The sequence below is a fragment of the Tachypleus tridentatus genome, chromosome 12, assembly GCF_004210375.1.
Source record: "Tachypleus tridentatus isolate NWPU-2018 chromosome 12, ASM421037v1, whole genome shotgun sequence".
Classification (NCBI taxonomy): domain Eukaryota; kingdom Metazoa; phylum Arthropoda; class Merostomata; order Xiphosura; family Limulidae; genus Tachypleus; species Tachypleus tridentatus.
Window position 1 is genome coordinate 15,660,371 of NC_134836.1, and position 23,156 is coordinate 15,683,526.

Below are 23,156 nucleotides of genomic sequence, written 5' to 3' on the forward strand. Positions count from 1 at the left end.
GTGCGAAATTCCCAAACAAACAAACAAAAAAAAATCGTTCAATAGTAGAAACCTGTATTCAACCAGTACAGAATTCTGCGATGTAATTCATTTTCAGTGTTACTGTGATATTATATCATGCAAATATTACCACTTAATATTTTGTTTTCATATCTTACAAGTTTATATCCTGAAGTTGTCCACACGAATGAAACAACAACTGCAACAACACGTACCTGACGAAAAAATGTCGAAATTTCCGATGCATCTTTAACAACACACTAATATACTGGTTCTAATTTGTGATATTCTTAACATCAAATCTACACCTTTTTATTTGCATCTCATCACAGTTCTTGTATGTTTGTTTTTAGAAGTGCATTATTAATTGTTCAAACCAGTTTTTAGGAATATAGTGCATTTTATTCTTTTTTTTTTGGCCTGTTCCAATTCGGATTTTAATGACCAGAAGGATTCCTTTTTCTGGATTACTGAATTGCATAACTGTGGAAATACAGAACTGTCATCGTCATTTAGGTGGTCGCTCATTGGTGAAACTTAAAAAGACAATTTCGTAAACACGATACTGCATAATAAACAGGGTAATTACACAGAACCCCCATCCATATGTATGATGATTATACTTAACACTACGTGTCTGGACATATTACAAGGGTTCTCAAAATCTGTTACAGAAAAGAATGTTCATTAGATAAGGCGAAGATATTGTGATTGAAATACACTCTTCTAATGTAAAGAAAAACAATTGGCCTGATACTAATGTCTTAGGACAGATATAATAATCTTAAATTATTTTTAAACAACCTCTCTTTGGTGGTGCTCTGTTAACTGAAAGTAACAGAAACTTATAACAGTAATATAATTGCACTATAACTCTATTTCAGTTCACCAGTAATTATTGATTCAATAAGCAATTAGTAATGTAAATTTGATTTCATTTTGCGAATTCGTTCCACGTTGGTACAGTTTTAATTATGTTTAATTGTTTTCTTTAAAAAAAATTGTTAATCTAGAAGTATCTATGTTCGGAGTTTTTAATTTTACGAAAAACATAACGAACTCGCAAGATTAATATAAATTAACTTACAATAAAAATTATAGATTCACGCTATCTATATTATTCAGTTACGTTTGTTTGTAATTAACCACAAAGCTACACAATGGGCTATCTGTTCTCTGCACACCACGAGTATCGAAACTCGGTTTCTTGTGTTGTTAGTCCGAAGATATACAATACCGCTGTGCCACTGATAGACATGACATTATTCAGCTAAACAAAATATTTTGTTCCAATATTAGTAACAAATAATATATTTCGTGGTCACTACAGAGGCCTTTGAATTCAAAAAACTTGCATGGAAATAATACAATTAGGAGATGGATTACTAACACGTGACTCACATGTTTAAAATACTAGTGAGTTATGAATCCGTGAATTAAAATATACTATGTTGACCAAATTAACTACAATAATACACATTCTATATTTTTGCAGTATAGTGGGGAATTGCAGGTTACCATATAACATGCCGACCGATTAAATACATTTTACACTCATATAATGTGTTGAAAAAATGATCACGTGAAATTTGTGGATTATAAACATGGGGAACAGTTTCTTTCTCTCTCTCTCTCTTCATTGGAACAATATACAGAAATAGGCGCCGTCTATTTTCTTTGTCTTACAACTCGCTTGAGCCCCAGTAAATTTGAAGTTACATTTTTCTCATACGGAGTTCACAAGATTGATTGTGTAATGCCAAAAATAATGGATAGTTTGACTTAGATTAATGAAATTTGGCATCTGGATACATGCCATCATGAATTAGACATTTGTTTAATTACACCTGGAAGTAAAATTCTTGGCACTACAAGGTGACAATACAATGTGGGTAGAACCCACAATGATTGATTGATTGATTGATTTTAGTGAGTGCAAGACATTCTTTAAAAGCTACAATACAACTGCAAATTAGTTTAAACCCTTACCAGCTGCAAGTAACCACCAGCTGTAAGTCATCCTGTTCCTAGAATCGAGAGTCGACATCATTCTAATTAATATTGTATTGCATTGTAAGTATATAGTGAAAGTACATATTAAAGAAAACTGTCAAAATCAAGTGAACGAACAACTAAATGTTAAATACTTATTTAGGCGGCCTATATTGTTCTATAATGGAGATGAAAATCATTTGTTTTTGTTGCTCAACAAAGTTATATACATATGGTTGTAAATCTGTATATCAAAATTTCTGCCTATTTACTGAAACTGTAGGAGATTCTCGAGTGTAAGAAAAACTATGTATGTGTTGTGCGTACACCTTAGCGTATCGTCTATATTGTTGTGTAGGCTGCACTTTCTAGAAACTCTCCTGTAAATGTAACCACCGTGATGCGCCAAGAAACAGTCTATATTAATGGTTTGCTATAGTTGGTATAATATAAATCTCGGAAGCTATAGCAGTAATTAACAGTTATTAACCGGGAACTTTAAATATTTTACCAGAAAAAATTATAGATTTTGAACATTACAAACCATTAAACTTCAGCGGATTCACATCGGACATTAATCTTTTTACAAAAATATCACATAACTGCATTGGTGGAAATACTCGATGTGTGACATGCGAATAAAGAAGAATATAGAGCTAGCTAGCTACCTGTTAAGTGAATTGTATCTACGTCAACTCGAAATTAATTAGCTCATCGTGAGCCATCAATAAAATATCAAGGAAGTTTCTGACTAGATAAAAACTCAATGTTGTAAAACTTTTATATATAGATCATTGGCTAAATTAATATTTGTATTAATTTGCACTAACCGTTATTGTAAACTGTGTTATTATTTGTATATTAAAATATATTTGTATCAAGAAAGAAACTGTGTGTATCAATCCTATTGGCAAGTGTCATAAACTGGATACACGGATACATTGGATATTCTAAATCTAGAATAAAATTTAACTCAGTTTTAAGCTATTTGAAATTGTAATATGTAACAGTTGTCGTTAAGCGCAAAGCTACACAATAGGCTATTTAAAATGGCACTGCTCATCACGGGTAATGAAATCCAAGTTTTAACAGTTGAAGTCTGCAGACTTAATACTGAACCATAGAGGTAGAAGTACCTATGTAAAACTACCATTTACTGTTTTGTTGTCACTTATGGAAAGACATGAAACTGAACTATAAAAATTAAAATAAAAAAAGAGGTGACTATAACCAGATCACTAAGGTGGTAAGTAAAAAAAAAACAGGTGGCTCTAAGTAGATCACTGTGGTGATAACTAAAACAAACAGGTGATTGTGACCAGATCACTAAAGTGATAAGTAAAACACACAGGTGGCTATAACCAGATCACTGAGATAATAAGTAAAACAAAGAGGGGTTTATAATCAGATCACTGTGGTGATAAGTAAAACTTATCTCAAGAAGTTGATATTTCAGCTCCTATAACGGTAACATGCCTTCTAAATAACATTGTGAAATTTAAGATGTTTAGGGTAAAAACTACTACTATTAAATGAATAAGAAAAGAATCTTTCCTCCAAATTCCCACAAAAGTAGTAAATAACTCAACCTTCAAAAAACTTAACATTTTTGTATGTCTGGCATTAAACAAGGGTTAATTACATAATAAGGTGAACATAAAGATAGGAATAGTTCCCATATTTATAATCGCAATATCAAAGAGGTCAAGGGACTGAAATCTATTTATATGATCTCTACATAGCACTATACAACCAGCAGCCATAAACTACTTCCCGGCCTTTGGGTGTTCGTTGTAGCGGTTAATAATTTTGAAAGAAGAATTTAAAAGGGCATTAATTGCTTGGAAAACACATTTTCTTGTCGATGTTATCTACTTAATGTCCTATAATTTAAAAAGAAAAATTGAACCGTTGCTTGTTAGGAAAGAATATAAATATGTTTGTCACTCGAATAATGTATGACTTCAATACAGTGTTTACAAGCTTCGATTTACATCAGTACTTAAGGCGCATTAAAAACGTTGGCTTAAATAAGGGCACGTTATAATTACAAATATACAGCAATGTTTCAGTCTAAAAACATTGACATTTACTCTAAACAGCTGGAAGACAAGAAAATACCAAGATCTAGCTACTCCACCATCTGAAATAAAACATAATAAAGGGGAGATAGTCTCTGTTAGAGCTGTAGTTTATCTTTTAGTAATTTGCAGTGGCAAAATTTTTATAGGGTTTTAACATATAGGATGTCTCAAAATAAATATACCAAAGAATAAAGATTAATAACTTTATTATTATTTGATATGATAACAAAAGTTGAATATAAATACAAGTTTTTATTTGCTGTGTTAATTTGTTTTGTTCTCGTTTCTTTGACTAACGACCTGTTACTGGAGATAAGTATCAACACTGGCTACAATAATTCTTTATTCCACAACTCCAAGAAACTCCTGGCTTGTTACAAAAAGCTGTCTTCCAACAGGGTGGAACCATGAATCCTTGGACTCATAGCCCAGCTCGCTAACTATTTGGCCGCATTTGGACCATTCAATGAAAATATACGTTTTGTATAAACTTTCTGAATTCATGCATTCATTATCTGATTAACTATCCTATATAAACTTACAGATGTTGCTAGACATATCACATGTTATATAATATATTGTAAAAAGTGTGTTACTTCCTGGAAAAAAATATCACAATGGCCTATCTAGCAATTAATTTGCGTAGCCTTCAAGCAATAAGATAAAGACTTTTTTGCTTGAGGTTTTCTATTTAACACAATAAAGTAATAAAACAATTTGTCATGTCTCTTTTCTTGACTAGATTTTAGTATGTTTTTATTTTCATGCAAATTACATTATCTGTGCCGGCCGCCACTAATTTAACAGTGAAAGACTGGAAGGCGGCTAGTCATCACCACCCACCGCCAACTCTTTTAACAACGAATGGTAGGATTGACCGGGTAACAGATTCACTGTTATACGTTTATTTTAATCCCCATGCTTGTTTCAGTGTAGTTTTCTTTTTGCATGTGACGTATATTGTTTGCTGTGTATTACGCAGATTCTTGACAGTAAGAATTAACAATATTTGTTTCACGAAAACGCAAGCTTGCTTTAGAAAATTGTTAAAACTTCGAGAAATTCGCGTGTTTCAGCTTTTGCAGCTGGCCGTGAGACAATAATAAAAGAAGAATATTATTGGTCAACTACAGTCAGTGTGTTATAGGCCTCGGAAGATATAACTGTGATTAACATTGATTTATCGGTAAACTACAGGATTTGACCAGAAATGTTTATAGATTTCGAAGATTTCAAACCTAAACGTTTAACTTCAGTGAATTAACTTCGGGAGTTATTATTTCACGCGGACATTAAATATCTTCCTCTGTAAGAAGTTAACTTGTAACCGATGTGAGGCCAACTGAACCGGCTAACTTAAGCGAAGTATGACAACATAAACTCAGAATTGTATGCGTTTGTGTGTATGTTTTTTTGTTTTTTTTTTAGGAAAGCCACATCGGGCTATCTGCTGAGTACCAGCGGGGGACAACAACTCACAATTAGTTTACATGTCGTGGACTTCGATCATCAATAAAATATTCAGTTCTAGACTACATATATGACTCAGTCAGTATTGTCTCTAAGTTTGTAAACCTGTTGTATGTGAACCATCACCTGTAATAACCACTAGAAATAACTGTTATTATAATTTGTATTTTTTTTTGTTTGGACATTAAAATATATTTGTGTTAAAAAAGAAAATTGCATGTATCAATTTAGTACATATTAACATTTAATTTAATTAACTTCCAAATCCAAATTAAAATTTCCTATTATTTAAAATAGTAATACGTGACGTACGTAAAGTAATAAATCATAGTCTCGTCCGAAATAAGTTATAACACGTAACAATAGTCATATAAGAATATTGATTCATGAAACATTAATTAATTTTTTTATCTACGATAGTATGAAAAGATTTATTTATTTTTTGCTGTTTTAAAAAAATAAATCTCATTAATAAAATTTTAGATAATTTTATATTGTTGGTTTTGCTATAGTTGGTATACTTTAAGCCCCGAAAGGTACAGCTGTAATTAAGTGTTTTAGTACTGTTGATATCCAAAATAAGTAAAAATGCAAGTGACAAAAAAGAATTGAAAACAAACTCATGTTTGCAAACACTAAAATGTGAATAGAGGTGTAGACATGGTTTTCCTTTCAAAATATAATAATTTATTTCAATTAAAGTTTAAAACTACAGCTATTTGACCAAGTACGTTTATATATTACGAACATTTGCAAAACGTTGAACTTTAGTGAATTAACTTCGACATTAGTATTTCTACAAAGACATTAGATATTGTCGTCGGGGAAAAGTTACGTGTGCTTCAAGCTTAGTCAGCCATCAAATACAGGTATATCAACAAAGAATTAATTTGCTTTCCGTGAACATCGATAAAATATTTAGTTCCAGACCAGATATAAAACTCATTATAGTTTGCAAGTTTGTAAAACTGTTGTAAATAAACCATCATTTGTAGTAACTGTTAGTAATACACGTTATTATATATTTTTGTTTGCATATTAAAATATACTTGTGTTAAAAAAGAAAATTGCATGTATCAATCTTGTTAGTAAATACGTATATATAATACATATTAACATTTAATTAACTTCTAAATTAAAATTTGAATTTCCGGTTATTAGAAATAATAAAACTTAACGTATGTAACATAATAAATCGGAGACTTGTCTTAAATCAATTATTATACGTAACCACCGTTACATAAAAACGCGCCCGGCATGGTCAGGTGGGTTAAGGCGTTCGACTCGTAATCCGAAGGTCGCGGGTTCGAATCGCGGTCGCACCAAACATGCTCGCCCTTTCAGCCGTGTGGGCGTTATAATGTGACGTTCAATTCCACTATTCGTTGGTAAAAGAGTAGCCCAAGGGTTGGCGGGGGTGGTGATGACTAGCTGCTTTCCCTCTAGTCTTACACTGCTAAATTAGGGACGGCTAGCACAGATAGCCCTCGAGCAGCTTTAAAGAAATTCAAAAAGAAACAAACATTATAACGCTCCCACGATGTATGTTTGATAGGACGCGAATATGAACCCACAGACTGTGAGTCGATGAATTATCTGTGCTGTGCCTACAGTGAGTATTGAAACCCTATGTTAATCGTCATGAATCATTAAGCTTATCGCTGAGCCACAGGGGAGTTATTAAGTAAATAATACTAATTTTGGTTTAAGGATGCAGTGTTTATTTTCAGGAATTACCAAAAGTTTGTCTCAACAGTAATGAGCTGTGGTACCAAATTCCAAATACATGTAACAGTGGTTACATGGCCGAACTCACATCTCACATTCTAATAAATGATTCATCTTTCTACTGGACGTTTCGGTGAAAAAACCTAGTTAAGTCATAAAGCTGACATGACGGTGTTATACAGATTTCGTAAAAAAAAAAAAAAAACAATCTTTTTCATTAACTATACAAAATAAATATTAAACATCTATCGTGATTAGTAACAGGAATATTTGAAAACTAGTGGAATCTGCTCATGGACTCTGTTTCAGCTTGATATACAGCGCCCCTAGCAGAATATGATATAAACTAATTTTGCATGTTTAAATAAAATGAGGGTTAATAAGATGACGTGATCCAATAAACAAGGCGCAGATAGCCTAGTTGCTTTGTGCCATAAACCGTCAAACTCACCCACCCAATAAACACTTTCAGTCACGACGAATACGTAAACTTTGCTTACGACCTCACAATGGCAGATTGTTAGTTATTTGTCCGAAAGTATAATAATTTGTGCTCTAATTCACGTCGGATAAACTGTCCGACAGTTTAACTCCTTTGTGTATCTCACCTTCATCTTTCTTGTTTGTTGTAACACAGAATCCTAGTTTTCTGTGACTGTCAGAGCAGGCATAACAAAGAGTTTCTTTTAGTTGTTCTGTATCACACAAACATAAGTTTTCTACCAGTGATGTAGTTACAACATCTGAATCGCACGAATATCCGAATCAAGGAAACAGACTAGCTATCATCTTTGTGGTCAATAGTTCACAACCATAGGATTCAGCATGCATACACATAAAGTGCCGTGCAGAAAAAAAATAACAATACATATCGTTTCATAATCTCTAAAAGTAGTAGCTCCACCTTACGGTGGAGTGTTTAGTGGTGGTGAAAATGTTGTACCATATTAACACATGTCAAATGGGGTATTAGGTAGTACTTTTCACTTTTATGTTTCACTCTGTTTTTTTCTTTTAAAACTTCGAATTGACTTGTTATATAACGTATAACAATTAAGTTACTACGAACTGCGTAAAATAAATAGATTTACGTTTTTGATATAACTTATATTAGTGTATACTTACATTCATCTCATCATAATCCCCACATCACATACACTGTAATAATTTTGTTCTTGCATTCATCACATCACATATACTGCAGTATATTTACAGCTATGTCGTTGTATTCCTCATTTCACATACTCTATTGTATACTTAGAGCTACGTTGTCATATTCCTCACGTCACATCTACTGTAGTATATTTTAGTTATGTTGTCACAAATACTGCAGTATATTCACAGTCATGCTGTTACAATCCTCACATTACATCTACTGTAGTATATTTACAGCTATGTTATCACAATCCTCACATCACATATAACTTACAGTTATGTTGTCATATTCCTCAAGCCACGTGTACTGTACTATATTTACAGTTTTGTTGATATATTGTATTACTACATATTCTGACTATCGAATTAATGTATTTAGTTTTCTCACTCTATAGATTTAAACCTAAACAGTTCACTACAAGAGTAAAAAATACACACTAAGCTAACACAAAATCAGTGTTTTAACTATTATACTGATTTTTTCAATACTTTTGTTCACTCTTCAAGATACCCAGATCACAAATATATTTTCTTGCATACAAAATATACACGTTATATAAACTTACTGTATCAATTTGTTTCATGTTTTTGCTATTAATTATACACCATCTATTAGTGTTACATAATTTATTCTTTATTTTCTCTGCTCTTCTACATACAATTATAAAATAAATCAGTGTTTGTTTTTTAACTACTACAGTACCTCATACAAAGGTTAACTTAGTCTTGTATATAAAGCTTGATTTTCTCATAAATATACAATTCACTCCTACTTTTTGGTAGCAAGGCGAAGAAAAAATATCTACCAGGAATAGTGGGTGTTGAACTCGCTTTTGTGATCCACTTTGTGGTAGTAGAGTGGATCACATCATAGTCCAAAACAGAAGAGACAGAACACCGTTCCAGACGGTAACGCCCCAAGTTAAGCCCAGATAAGGAGTAAAGAGGAAGTATGTTATATAATATACTCACTTTTTCTGAACTTCCCGCCCAGGAGTGAGGTGTAAATAGCTCATTTCTGTTAACTTAGCTCCCCTACCCACAACACCTTCATCATACTTTGAGTTCGAAACGGTGGTTGGAGCTTTGATGAAGGAATATAACCTCACCTTGTCACGCTTATAGCGTGTGTGAAATCCAACACAGAAAACAAGTGTATTGACGCTCCAGACAAGAAGCACGGATTCGTTGGCGGCATTTCATGATCTAATATATTGTGTATCATACGTAATATGATGAATAGGGACACATGTTGATTTCGTTCTGGATTTACAATTAAAACAGTGAATATTTCGCACTGAAAATTCCAAAAACACTAAAACTAAAACAGTATATTTTAAAGTAATATCACACGGGCCAGAATTCTTATGTTGGAATGAGAAGTAAGTTGAAACAAATCTGTTAAGTAATGCTGACCGAACCACAACTGAATACTATACGGGAAAGTATATTATTTAGCGTATACAACCTATTAAATAATATTAAAAGAAAACGAGAAATTGTAACTTTTAAGATAATTATCGGTTAACAGTATATTAATAGGAACATATACAGGTTTGCTTGACACATGGTTGGGCAGGGCGTGGCCATGTGTTATTCTGTTTGAATTGTGAATCCGGTTCACATTCCGTTGCCACTAAAATCATGCTTCACACTTTGCAGCCGTGGATACATTGTTACAGTAATAATCAAATCCCACTATCCAGTTTACACAAAAAGAAACAGGTTATACCAACAGTGGGTAAATCTGTATTACAGGTTTTCTCTGAGCAAAAGTCTGAAACAAAGAGCTAAGGCTACACACGTGATTTCTGCGCATAGCTGCTCATAATTGTGTACTGAAAGACTAAATGGAGGAAGCTCCAACTCTTGGGCTACTCTAATCGAATAATGGGATACTGTATCGCTTATAAAGCACCTACAATACCAAAGTTTGGAGCACGATATTATGCCACTCAAAAACACCCGCTCTTCCAAAAGCTTTAAATGGGATAACAGTAACGGCTCACTTTTATAACACACCAAAGCCAAAAGTCAGATGATGGCATCGCGAACCTCTGACTTTCTAATAATCATCCCAGCACACTAACTACTAAGGCCTCGCGCGAAACATTTGGAAATAAATTTGTAAAGGTTATATATAATATGAATTCGTTCCAAACGCTTGTGGATGGTATACTATTTACATAACTAACATTCCGTATTTCTCTCATCACGCACTTTATTATTTAAAAATATGCTAATGACAAACTGAATCCCATTCCAAGATACGAAAATACAAACGAAATACATGCACTTCTTTGTCAAACTAACATATAAAATACAAAACTTTTATTAGACGATTTTTTAGATCTGTCACACTTGCGGATTTGTTGAAATAAAGGAATGAAAGAAAATATTAATTATTTTAATTAATCCAACTTCCATCATCAACGCCACGTGACTGATTATAATAAGATTAGATATAACGATTCCTACAACCCATACGACTTGACAAACAAACACCAGTGTTAAATTAGTAAAGTCAACATGAATGGAATTTTGTGTGTTTATACTTGAAGCATAAAGTTACAGACTGAAGCATCTGTGCTCTGCTCCCTGGTAGGCATTAATAGTATTGAGCTTATTAGTCCTATCAATGGAATGGACGTTAACTGACAGATTGTTTCAAACGGCGTAGTTGTAATTTTGCCCAAACTTTGGTAAAATTTAAAAGATATATTTATTTACAAATATTAATATCTAAAGAGTATGTACACGAACAGTACTCAACATTCAATGACAAAAAAAGTGTAAAGTTTGTACGTACAATTATACATGCACTGTTTTATACGTAAAAATACTTTTAATTGCGAGCTTTCAGCCGTCTTTCCGGATAATAATATATATTATTATATATATTTTTATAAATAATGTATATTATTGTCCGTTGAAGGCTCCGGTAAGATTGCAAAAGCTCGCAAATAAAAGTATTCTAATGCACAAAACCGTCCGTGTATAATTATTGTACTTATTAATTTGCCTACGTTACGATTCATAAACCAAAGTGTCATGTTTGTTACACAAGCATCAACGAAACACTGGGCCGAATAGTAGCATTCGAGGGAGCTCTATGGATTTGCGATAAATTACACCAAATAAACACTGTTTTATTGTTTTCAAGATATGGTATATTTTAATATCAGCTCGGAAATAAATATGTACTAAAATTTTGCTTACATAAAAACCAAAGGTTTCAGGTTTCAAGCCCAATCAGTTTTAATGAGGGGGCAGTTTTTGCCGTTTTGACCCAAACATAAAACAAAGCAACAATTCAAGCGAGTCTTGCCTAACAGGTATGCCTTCTTACGTGTCTATGACAATGTAGATTAATCTTAGCGCCCAGTGGTTATATAGTGCGGGTCCTGTGATTAAGGCGTAATAAATTAACATTAAAGACTCCATATCAACACATATTTCCTAGTGACCTTCTAAACCTGATGACCTCCACAATCTTTCCTGCCATCTAGACAATGGCCCCGACCCCTCCCAGTCATGAACATAAGGTGAGGGTGGTGGCATTGCCGCCAATTTGCAATCTAGGAAGGTGAAGGTGTGGTTCAGGCACTCTCTCTTACTAACACGTCTTTGTTAAACTTGATTTTAACAATTCGCCTACCAAAGTTCTAGTTGGGGGTTGTGCACGATCTGAAGCGGGTTCAGCACACCCCCATCTTTGTTTTCGTATATTTGTTGCTGTGGACTGTGATCGTGACTGTCCTATATTTTGATTTGATCACAACATACTGTCACCATTGCACGTTTTTCGTGGATTCCAAATGATAGCTAACCTATTATTTACCCAGTGCAAGTTTTTGATCGACTTTTTATGATAATGAATTAAATTGGAGCTGTTCAAATCCAAATTCACTTAGGAAATCGCTCCTTCTGCGTACAAATTCATCAAAACACTGATATTCTGAAAGAAATTATGTGCAATTATCTTAAACAATTAAGTGTTTTTTAGCATCTAGCTGTGGCACACGATTTGTATTATAATTTCTCATACAAACGTTGGTTAACATATAACAATAGCCAATTACATGAAACATATCAAAACTAGGAATTCAATAATATTATTAAAATATTCAACTATTTCCGTGATCAAAACGAAGATAATTAACATACAAGTCAGGGGTGTCTCCATGGTTGATGTACTCCTCCAGTTGGCTGAAGTCTAAAGCTTCATTGTCGATCCCATCAAAATCACCTCGACCTACAACACAAAAAAAAACATATTTATAGAGAAAAATACACAATGCAACATACTCGAATAATTCGAATTACTCGCACTGTAATACGATATTAAAAATAACAAACTACAACTGAATAAGATATGAAAAATTTTCTTTTGTCTTCTACAGTTGATAAGTATCTGCCACATGGAATTCTGGTTAACAGAAATATTCAAAGCGTCATATTACATGCCACTATATGTGTTGAAACATACTATCATATACAGAAACACAACCAATTAATAACTGAAATTTCGTTGGATGCATAATTTGTCTTTCTTCTTGTCATTCATGAGATGTATTGATCGAAATATTTTGCAATGAAAATAACTTCGTAAGCCTTATTTCTTTTCAAACTTTGACCACTAACCACTTATTATTCATAAATTACGACTGAGTATTACACGTAACAAACATAGAAACGATACATTCTTACAGTAATTTATCATATAAACCGCCACTTTCATATTCAATCATACACTGTATTTTCACTTTTAAGGACAATTACTCAAGTTAAAAGGAGGTTTACCACTTTTATAATATAATTTGATTTCCATACAGATTCGTCACACCTTATAGCATGACAAATACTTTCCTTTTTAATCTTGGAGCCAGTTTATGGTTATTATTAGAAATTGTCACTTTTCTTGTCTAATTTTTACATATCTTTCATTACATGTAATGGTACTGTCACTTTTCACTTGAGCGAATAGTTCTTTACGTTTCAAAATGCAACAAGAAGTAAAATATAGAGGACGACGTTTCGAAAGTCTTCCGCCTCCCGTCTTCATGTCGACCTGAATAAGTACAATAATTAATAAGCTAGACTATGCTAGATTTTGGGATCAGGTTAAGTATTTGCTTGTTATATATAACACAAAGTTACTCAAAAGACTATTTGTTCTGTGCCCACCACGGAAATGAAAACCCAAATTTTAGCGTTACGAACTTGCAAGCTTCCCGCTGAGACACCGAGGGAAAAGGAGGTTCAAATGTAACAATATAAAATTCTCAAAACCTTCATTTCAAATTGTAATATTTTCTCAATAGTAAAACAAAAAACCTGTGAAACTATAATTCAAATTTGATCACCACAAAGCTTGAAGTTATTGTTTTCTGTTATATCAAATTGCATTACAGAAAAATAGCTAGTAGTTATCTTACAATTACCATACCAGTTTTGAGCTACCTAAACAGTGAATAACACAAAAAGACAATATCAACAAACATACTTGATACCTGCTTATTCGTATGTTGTTATGTTTAAAGCTCCACAATGTGCTATTCGTACTCTGCTTGTACCTGAGGGTGTACAAACTGCAATACTGCTTACAACTATTGATAAATTTCAGAGTCATCTGAGGTTTTACTTATTCTTAAGTGTAGCGAAAGTTGTTTTAAGCTTTGTATAAATTTATTCAGTTCAGAGTAGCGTAATGTGTTGATTTGAATCTTTTAGTACAAGACGTTGAATGAAGACGTAGACTAGCAACATACTCTACCTTCTTACAGTGTCTAATATATTAATATACCTTCTTTAAGCTCAATCAAGTATATATTCGTTATTATAAACAAAATACGGCGAGGAATAATATGATTTCAAATTAATTTACTTCACATTTTATTTTATAAGTGCAACATGCACAAGGTTGGTTTTATCAACTAATGCAGTAGAAGAGAAATTACATCCCGCTTTACACTCTTTGTACGGAGAAATATTTTAGCGATATAAAACAACAAACGGAATCTATTCAATAAACCTTATTATTAAAATAAAATTACCGTTTACATGGAGAAAAGTAAAAAACAAAAAATAGCCTGTTAATTCCTATTCCTAGAAATAAAACTGTTTTACAGTATTTATACGCCACACTAATCCAACAACTATAACAAAATGTATTTAAAACATGAGTTGGTAAAAAATAATGTTAAACTTTTATCGTAATAAAAAAATGTAAAATTTAATGTTTTTTCACTTTTATTAATTTTCACGGTAATATCTGTTTTATATTTTGATTACATTAACACAATATCTTTATTTCACGATACAGTTATCTATTGACTAAACACTTGATGTAATACGAATTGCCATCAATGGTGTTATTTTAATAACTTTATATATTTTGAATTTCGCGCAAAGCTACACGAGGGCTATCTGCGCTAGTCGTCCCTAATTTAGCAGTGTAAAACAAGAGGGAAGGTAGATAGTCATCCCCACCCACCGCCAACTCTTGGGCTACTATTTTACCAACGAACAGTGGGATTGACCGACAAATTATAACGACCCCACGGCTGAAAGGGGGAGCATGTTTGGTGCAACAGGGATTAGAATTCGCGACCCTTAGATTACGAGTCGAACGCTTTAACCCACCTGGCCATGCTAGGCCGTTATTTTAATAAGAAACAGAGTTTTAAATTTTCCTCCGTTTGCATTTAGGCAGCCGTAGCAAAATACTCTTAATTTTTACACAGTGGTTAAACAGTTCAGTAAACACAAACACACCTAAGGAAGGTATTTTTTATTCCTTCTTGGTTTAGAGCAGGGGTTCTTAACCAGGGGTGCCCGCACCCCTAGGGGGTGCGAAGATATTTCCCAAGGGGTGCGAGGATGCCCATGAATAATTAAAGCAAATCTATATTTTTACATAAGAGTATGCTTTATATTTCTCCTAAGAAGAAACATTGAAATTAATTTTTCATTATGTACCCTGAATTTTTGTCTTGAAAAAAGGTATGCTGTATGTATGAAGATTAAAAAAAAATTTTTTGATTACATCAACTTTGTATTTTTAGCTTTTTTTATATTTAAGTTTCCAGGGGGTGCGAGAAATGATTACTGATTTGAAAGGGGTGCAAACACTGAAAAAGGTTAAGAACCACTGGTTTAGAGTTATGGGAGATTCTGATAACCAACCGGAAGATTTTCATGGGTGTAGTTCTTCATAAACAATTGGTGAATACTAACTTCTTTCAAAAATAACAGAAGAACTACTAGATAGTACATATGATATCTAATCCATTGAAAACTAGTGATCAAATATGCGGTAACGTGTTTGTTCTCCTAGTGTTGGAGCACTCAAGAACAAAGAAACACGTGCATAGCATACCTAAACCGACTCGGAGAAACACCTGTATCTCAACGTAACAATTATAGGTATTGTCAACACATAATAGTATAACAGAACACTTCTAACTACTGTCACACTTTGTGTATCATTTTTGAGCTCATATTAATCCACTATCCAAATGCACTTAAAATTGCCTAAAAATGCTTGGTTGGTTGTTTGTTTTGGTAATTTCGCGCAAATGTGTACGAGGATTATCTGCACTGACCGTCCCTAATACGGGCCCGGCATAGCCAGGTAGTTAGGGTCGTAGGTTCGAATCCCCATCATACCAAACATACTCGCCTTTACAATGGTAGGGGCATTATAATGTTACGGTCAATCCCACTATTCACTGATGAAAGAGTAGCCCAAAAGTTGGCGGAAGGTGATGATGACTAACTGCCTTCCCTCTAGTCTTTTATTACTAAATTAGAAACAGCTAGCACAGATAACCCTTATAGCTTTGTGAGTAATTCAAACCAAACTAAACCAAATAAAAGTCAATTCCTATAAATTGCTTATTTCAATAATATATTTACTATACGGATTCAGTCCTGGAAATTTATACAATAACAATTATTACAAATAATGATTTATGTACAAAAATTGTGCAAACTTACAAGCAATACTGAGTCTTCTATCTGGTCTGGAACTAAATATTTTATCGACGGTTTACCATGAGCGAATTCATTCTGAGTTGATATTGCTACACTTTACTTAAAGTTAGCACTCTATTCTTAGCTGGCCTTACACCGCTAACAAGCTGAATTTTCTCCGATAAAGATACTTAATATCGTCATGAAAAAAACTAGCGTTCAAAGTTAATTCATTGAAGTTAAACCTTTTGTAATGTTCGAATTCTATAAACGTTACTGGTCAAATATCTATAGTTTCCTGTTAATCACAGTTATAGCTTTCAAGGCTTAAAGTATACCAACTATAGCAAGCTTACAACATAAAACAGTTTCTTCGAGTTTCGTCGGCTACCTTTTATAAGCTTCAGAGGAGAGTTTTTAATACGTAAAAAAATTACTATAATATAAAAACTAATCCAGTATTCTAAAAGTCCTACACGAGTTGTACTTTTAGAAAGTTTATTTGTTGTTCAGCACAAAGTTACAAAATGAAATACATGTGCTTTGCTCATCGCACTTTTGAGACCTGATTTTTATCGTTGAAAGTCCACTAACTTAATACTAAGCCGCCGGGAGCCTGATTTCATAAGACAGATTAGGACTATATTGTAATGCGAAACCAGTAACATCATTTCACGTAATGTTTCTGAAAAGTGTTAGATTTTCTTTTCTTACTTCTTTATGATCCTGTTTAATAATATAGCAGAAAATCATTAAAAGAACGAGACGAGCATTCATGGTAGATATCCAAAGCAGATAACTTATCATTATTTGTCTTCCTGCCAAGCCCGGTATGGCCAGGTGGTTATGGTACTCGACTCGTAATCTCAGGGTCGCGAATTCGTATCCCACTATTCGTTGGTAAAAGTGTAGCCCAAGAGTTGGCCATGCCTTACCTCTAGTCTTACACTGCTAATTTGGAGACGGTTTGATTGTTTGTTTTGAATTTTCGCGGAAAGCTATACGAGGGCTGTCAGCGATAGCCAAATCTTGGGCTACTCTTTTACCAACAATATTAACCGCCACATTATACCGCCCCATGGCTAAAATGGAAAGCATATTTGGTGTGACGGGGATTCGAACCCGCAACCCTCAGATTACGAGTTTAGCACCCTAACCACTAACCAATCTATATATATATATATATATTTCATTACAAAATGCAGTATAAAAATTTCTGGAATAAAACTGTAATTGTTTCAGAGTAAAAGTTAACGTTTCTACAGTTCAAGTATTTCATAAATCTACAAAGTGTCGATAAACTATGACTTACTAGGTGATTTCAAAAGCTTTTATAGTAAACTTCTTACGCCTTGAAAAGAAACAAGAGGAGGCAATTAAGCAATACGGTATTAAATGGTTCGTAACCAAATATTCAGAGTTGCTATGCGGCAAAATACAAACACACATTACACTTCCATTATGGGAATCTGTTTTCAGAAAATCTAGTATGCATCATCAAGAAAATACAAATTTAGAAACTAACAGTGGAATTAAGCGTCACATAATTCGCTCCCACGGCTGAAAGTGTGAGCATGTTGAGTGGAAAAGGGGATTCGAATCCCTGATTCTCGGATTACGAGACAAGTGGTCACATGTCCATGCCACGCCATTAGTTAGTGATGATAGGTAGCACTACAGTCAAGAACATTAACGCCCACATTCCACTTTTTTTACACACACAAAAATTCAAGTAACAAACCTACTACAAAAAAAATATCCTCCGTAACTAATTATCTTATCTCGACCAAAAACCATCTCGTTCAAACACAATGTGTTATTTTGTAGCATGTAAAAAAAAGTTCCGATCAGTCTGAATGACTGGTAACTCACTGGAGACTTTAGTGATACACCATTTTTCAGGTAAATTACAGTTACCTGTTACAGCGAAACGATCTGTGATTGTTATGTACAGCAGAAATTCCTAAATAGCAGATCATAATGATGTGGTGGATCAACAGTGAGGCTCGATTCTATGCAGTGTAAAAATCGCAAACAGCACGCTGTGTAACTTTACGCTAAAAAACAACCTTTATGTATACATTGCAACTCTTCTTTCTGGACTAATAAATTTCACCAATGCCTAAAAATATATTTTTTTAAAAATGCCAATACTTTTAATTAATTCACTTAATATTATATAATTCTCCCTTATTATTTTGTTCTGAATAAAATCATTGACTAGAAAGTACATGATGAAAACAATGTACACTGTAATTCATAATCCTTTTTTTATATATATTAATTCGGTAATTACGTAGGTATATAATATTCAATGCTTTATAGAAAAAAAAACTACCGAAAGCATTTTGAGATATATTGATATGGCTTTCTTGCCTTCGATGTATTTCAAATAGCTCACGTATACGTTTGCAGCAATCCCTACACTACATCAAAATAAGAATTACAGTGAATAACACAAACACTTTGCTTGTTTGTTTGTTTCAGATTTTTTAGGCAAAAGTAAACATAGAACTTCCTATGCAAATCCGTTCCTTATTTTGAACTGTTAGACGAGGCGGACGACAGTTTTTGTTAACAGCAGCCATATTATCTAATCGAACAATGGGATATGACTGCCAATCATAGCCCAGGTAGGCTTGCCACGATGGCTGTGTTTGGCACAACATAAAAGGCGGCAAAAATTTTGTTCTAGTGTTCATATTATATTATTTCAATTGAAAAAAACTTCGCTGGAATATTCGCAACATGAAGAAACAAACTAATTTCCCCTTCGCTGATCACATTAGAATACAGCTGCCAGTACATAATATTTTTTATATCGAAATGTACAATACTAGTCGAATAATTAAACTCTTGTATGTGACTGTTGCAACTGTTTTTTACAAACGAAATGGACCACATTTCCTCAATTCAGAGTATTATTACGTTTAAGCACAATTACAAACACGCAAAGCCCCACATAATATACAGAACAGCATAAAACTCGTTTAAGAATTCAACTGGTAAACGTTCTCACTTTAGATATTAAGTACAACAGCAGACTAGATAACTGGCATTTGTATAAAGATAACTATCGCTTTACAGGACCATTATTTCAAAATCGTAGAACAAAATAAAAACTTAACGTCACTGAAAGAACACCAAACACTATAATTTAAAAACTAGGTTCTTGCAACCATTAAGAATAACAACGAAAAAAAATACTTGTGTATAAATCTAGTTTTTCCTTACAAGCTAATACTACCTTTTGAACTATACGTTTTTTAGTAATGTTATGACTTCATTGATTATTAATTACGCTTGAAAATAATTCCTATATTTTATACATTTACAACAAAAGAAATCACGAGAAAAGACAAACTCAAAGAACAATCTGTGTAGGCATAGTCAACATCTAATAAAACGAGTTTTGTGTTAACCTTTACATGCTTAAAATTGTAAGTGGAAAATATCAGAGGAAAAAGAAACACCTTTTATATATTTCCTTGATTTGTCATGTGAAGCATTGTTTTTACCAGGTAAAATATGTATAGAATATCTCTCTATATATTGATCTCGATGTCTTCATCTGTCCTAAACTTTCCTTGTGAATTACAAGTATGTTACAAGAAACAATGTGCACAAAATAAGATATATTAATAATTTAAACCGAATAAAAAGTGTATGTTGGATAATCCCTCTCCAAGGCCACACGTATAGAATGAATACTAACACATACGCGAGTGCAGACATCTAATGTTTTACACCAGCTGCGAGAAACTATTTAGTGTTTCATATAAATTGACAGGAAGCCTATATCTTGAACTGTTAAATTCAGTGTCAGTAAAACATAAAGATGTTACTCTAAGTGGTAAACAGAAAGCTGAGCTAAAAAACTAAATATATATTTGAAGAGATTTGTTTCAGCACATAAGAACATATATAGTTTCTATGTAACTAAAGTTTATGTCTACACTATTTTATCGGTAGAAAAACAGTTCTTCAAATAAAGAAATGTATCTAAAACATCGTTTTGAATCAACTTACGTATCGTTTAAGGTACTGTGACAGAGTACATCATTGTGTAGCTTTGTGTTTAACTGCAAACACACTTTTAAGGTTATTGTTCCACGAATGTGTGCAATACAATTTAATATTATGTGTATTGATGTTTTATTATACCTTCACTTTACACATAGTATAAGGGTAGATTTCATAAAGACACCAATTGTATCGTGTACAAAGTATTGAGTATCTATATTTCACAATTATCTAATGTTAATCTATTTTGGCTCGTACAGTTACGACAGAAAGTGTTCGTACCACTGCGTCGTGAGTAGTTTTTTCCTCATAACTGAAAAAAGTATCACGATTAGGATATTGAAAGTACAGTATATTATACATATCAAACAAACACACACTTCTAAATAAGTTTTTATGTAAATTGAACGACAAATACACTGTTTATAAACAAATAACCAAACATAGGAGGAGAAGAAAGTGTTCATGCGTCTACTTTAATGGTCAGTTGTGTAGCCTTTCAGGTGAATTACTTGGCGCAATCTCTTCTCATATCCCTCGATGATCGTTTGACAGTACGTGACTGGTATTTTCTTCCATTCTTCTTTACAGAAGGCTTTCAACTCTTGCAAGTTTTTCGGATGACGTTGATGAACCCTGGTCTTCAACTCATGCCAAACGTTTTCAATTTGGTTGAGGTCGGGTGACTGCGATGGCCACTCCAGAACTCTTATATGGTTCCTCTGCAACCAGGATTGTACATATTTCGATGTGTGCTTAGGGTCATTGTCGTGTTGGAAGATCCAACGAGGCCCAAGCCACACGTTCCGAGCATCATTCTTGATTAAGTGCCTAATATATCAACGTAATCTTCTTTTTCATGATTCCGTTGACGCGGTGAAGACTGCCTACACCAGAAGAGCTGAAAGAACCCCATAGCCTGATCGAGCCACCTCCGTGTTTAATTGTAGGGATGGTGTTCTTTGGACGATGTCGTTCCCCCTTCTTGCGGAAAATATAGCGAACATCATTGTGGCCGAAAAGCTCGATTTTAGTCTCGCCTGACCAAAGAATACTCTTCCAATAGGTAAAGGGTTTATCAACATGCTTTCTTGCATACCTCAACCGTGCTTCTAAATGAACAGGCTTTAAATATGGAGTTCTACGAGGACGGCATGCTTTGAACCCAGAAGAGCGTAACATGTTCGTAACTGTAGAGGTGCTTACTTCAACCCCAGTTTCCCTTACCAGTTTCTGTATGTCATTATGTGTTAAACGAGGGTTCCTAATAACTTCTCTGAGAACTTTCTTCTTAATTCTTTCTGGAATTCTGGTGGGGCGTCCGGAACGAGGGAGATTAGTAGTTTATCCTGTGAGCTTAAACTTGACAATTATGCTTTGAACAGTAGATTTCGGCACATTAAGTTGTGTAGCAATACCGGAAATAAACACACAAGACTTGTATTTTACAATAATTCGATTTTTTTAAATCACTGCACAGTTGTTTCCTGTTCGCATGATGATCAAGTAGATAATGACGGAGACGGCGCTAAATTGCAGGAAGTACATTTTGTGATGGCTCAATTCCAATAATTATGAACCCAGTGTCTAGTTCTGGAATGGTATAATGTAGTTTACTCGTCAAACTAAATAAAATGTTTACGGGAATATCAGTTTTTTCACACGTTCTGAACTGTACGAACACTTTCTGCTCCTCCTATTTTTGGTTATTTGTTTATAAACAGTTTATTTGTCGTTTAATTTACATAAAAATCTACGTAGATGTGTGTTAGTATAATATTTATAATATAGTATACTTCTATTAGCATACTCGTGATAATGTTTAAGTTATGAGCAAAAAAATCACTCGAGACGCAGGCGTACGAACACTTTCTGTCGTAACTATAATTCTTGTATCACCCTGTACTTATGTCTTTTAAAGGAACACATCATACTTATAAGAAAGCTAATCTTAAGGGGTAATGATAACACTGTTTACACTAAGATTATGACGTTCATCAACAACCCTATGACCTTCACGGTGCCTTACTTAGTATTCTAAAAAAGGTTTTGGTCCAATACACCCAGCTGTTTTTGTTTATGAGTGACAAGAGAATAAGAATAAGAATAAAAATTACATATGGACCGTTTTGAGCGGATTTCCTCTTCTCTGTAAGTCTAAAATACATGCTTTTTTGTATATGTACAACCTTAGCACCCAATACTAAAGATTTTAAAGAATTGTTTCAACTGAATCTTTATTGTATAAGGTGCTTTATGCCTGAACGTTCTATCATGGTTTTTGTACAATTCCTTACGATTACTGTTATGAATCACTATTGTTGTTCATGACAACACAGATTTTTGTGGATGCGGGAGTAATTATTGCGGAGCAGAAATCTCTACTTTTTGTTGTGAAATAGTTTGTTTTTTTTTATTTTTGAATTAAGCACAAAGTTACACAATGGGCTATCTGTGCTGTGCCCACCACGGGTATCGAAACCCGGTTTTTAGCGGTGTAAGTTTGCTGAGCCACTGGAGGCGTGAAATAGTTACTCGTACAATAATATATAATATAATATATAGCGTAGTTGTTCTTTGTGAAAATAGTTACAACATCGTTGCAGTAACTACAACATATTTCGGTTTCGTAATAAGGATAATGATATAACAGTTAATCATTTTTTTCTATTGTGGAAGTATAATAAACATTTCATTTTCTTTACGTAGGCAGTTTAAGATTTAATT

The 23,156-nt window shown here is 33.5% G+C and overlaps 1 protein-coding gene across 3 annotated transcripts in view; it reads right to left on the reverse strand.

Annotated features, from left to right (window-relative positions):
- LOC143234966 (uncharacterized) overlaps window positions 1–23,156 on the reverse strand; it is a 297,649-nt gene that overhangs the window by 114,613 nt on the left and 159,880 nt on the right. For all 3 annotated transcript variants that reach the window (XM_076472659.1, XM_076472658.1, XM_076472660.1), the window contains exon 2: window positions 12,597–12,684. In XM_076472659.1, the coding sequence (XP_076328774.1) occupies window positions 12,597–12,684 (88 nt within the window). The remainder of the gene's footprint in view (window positions 1–12,596; window positions 12,685–23,156) is intronic.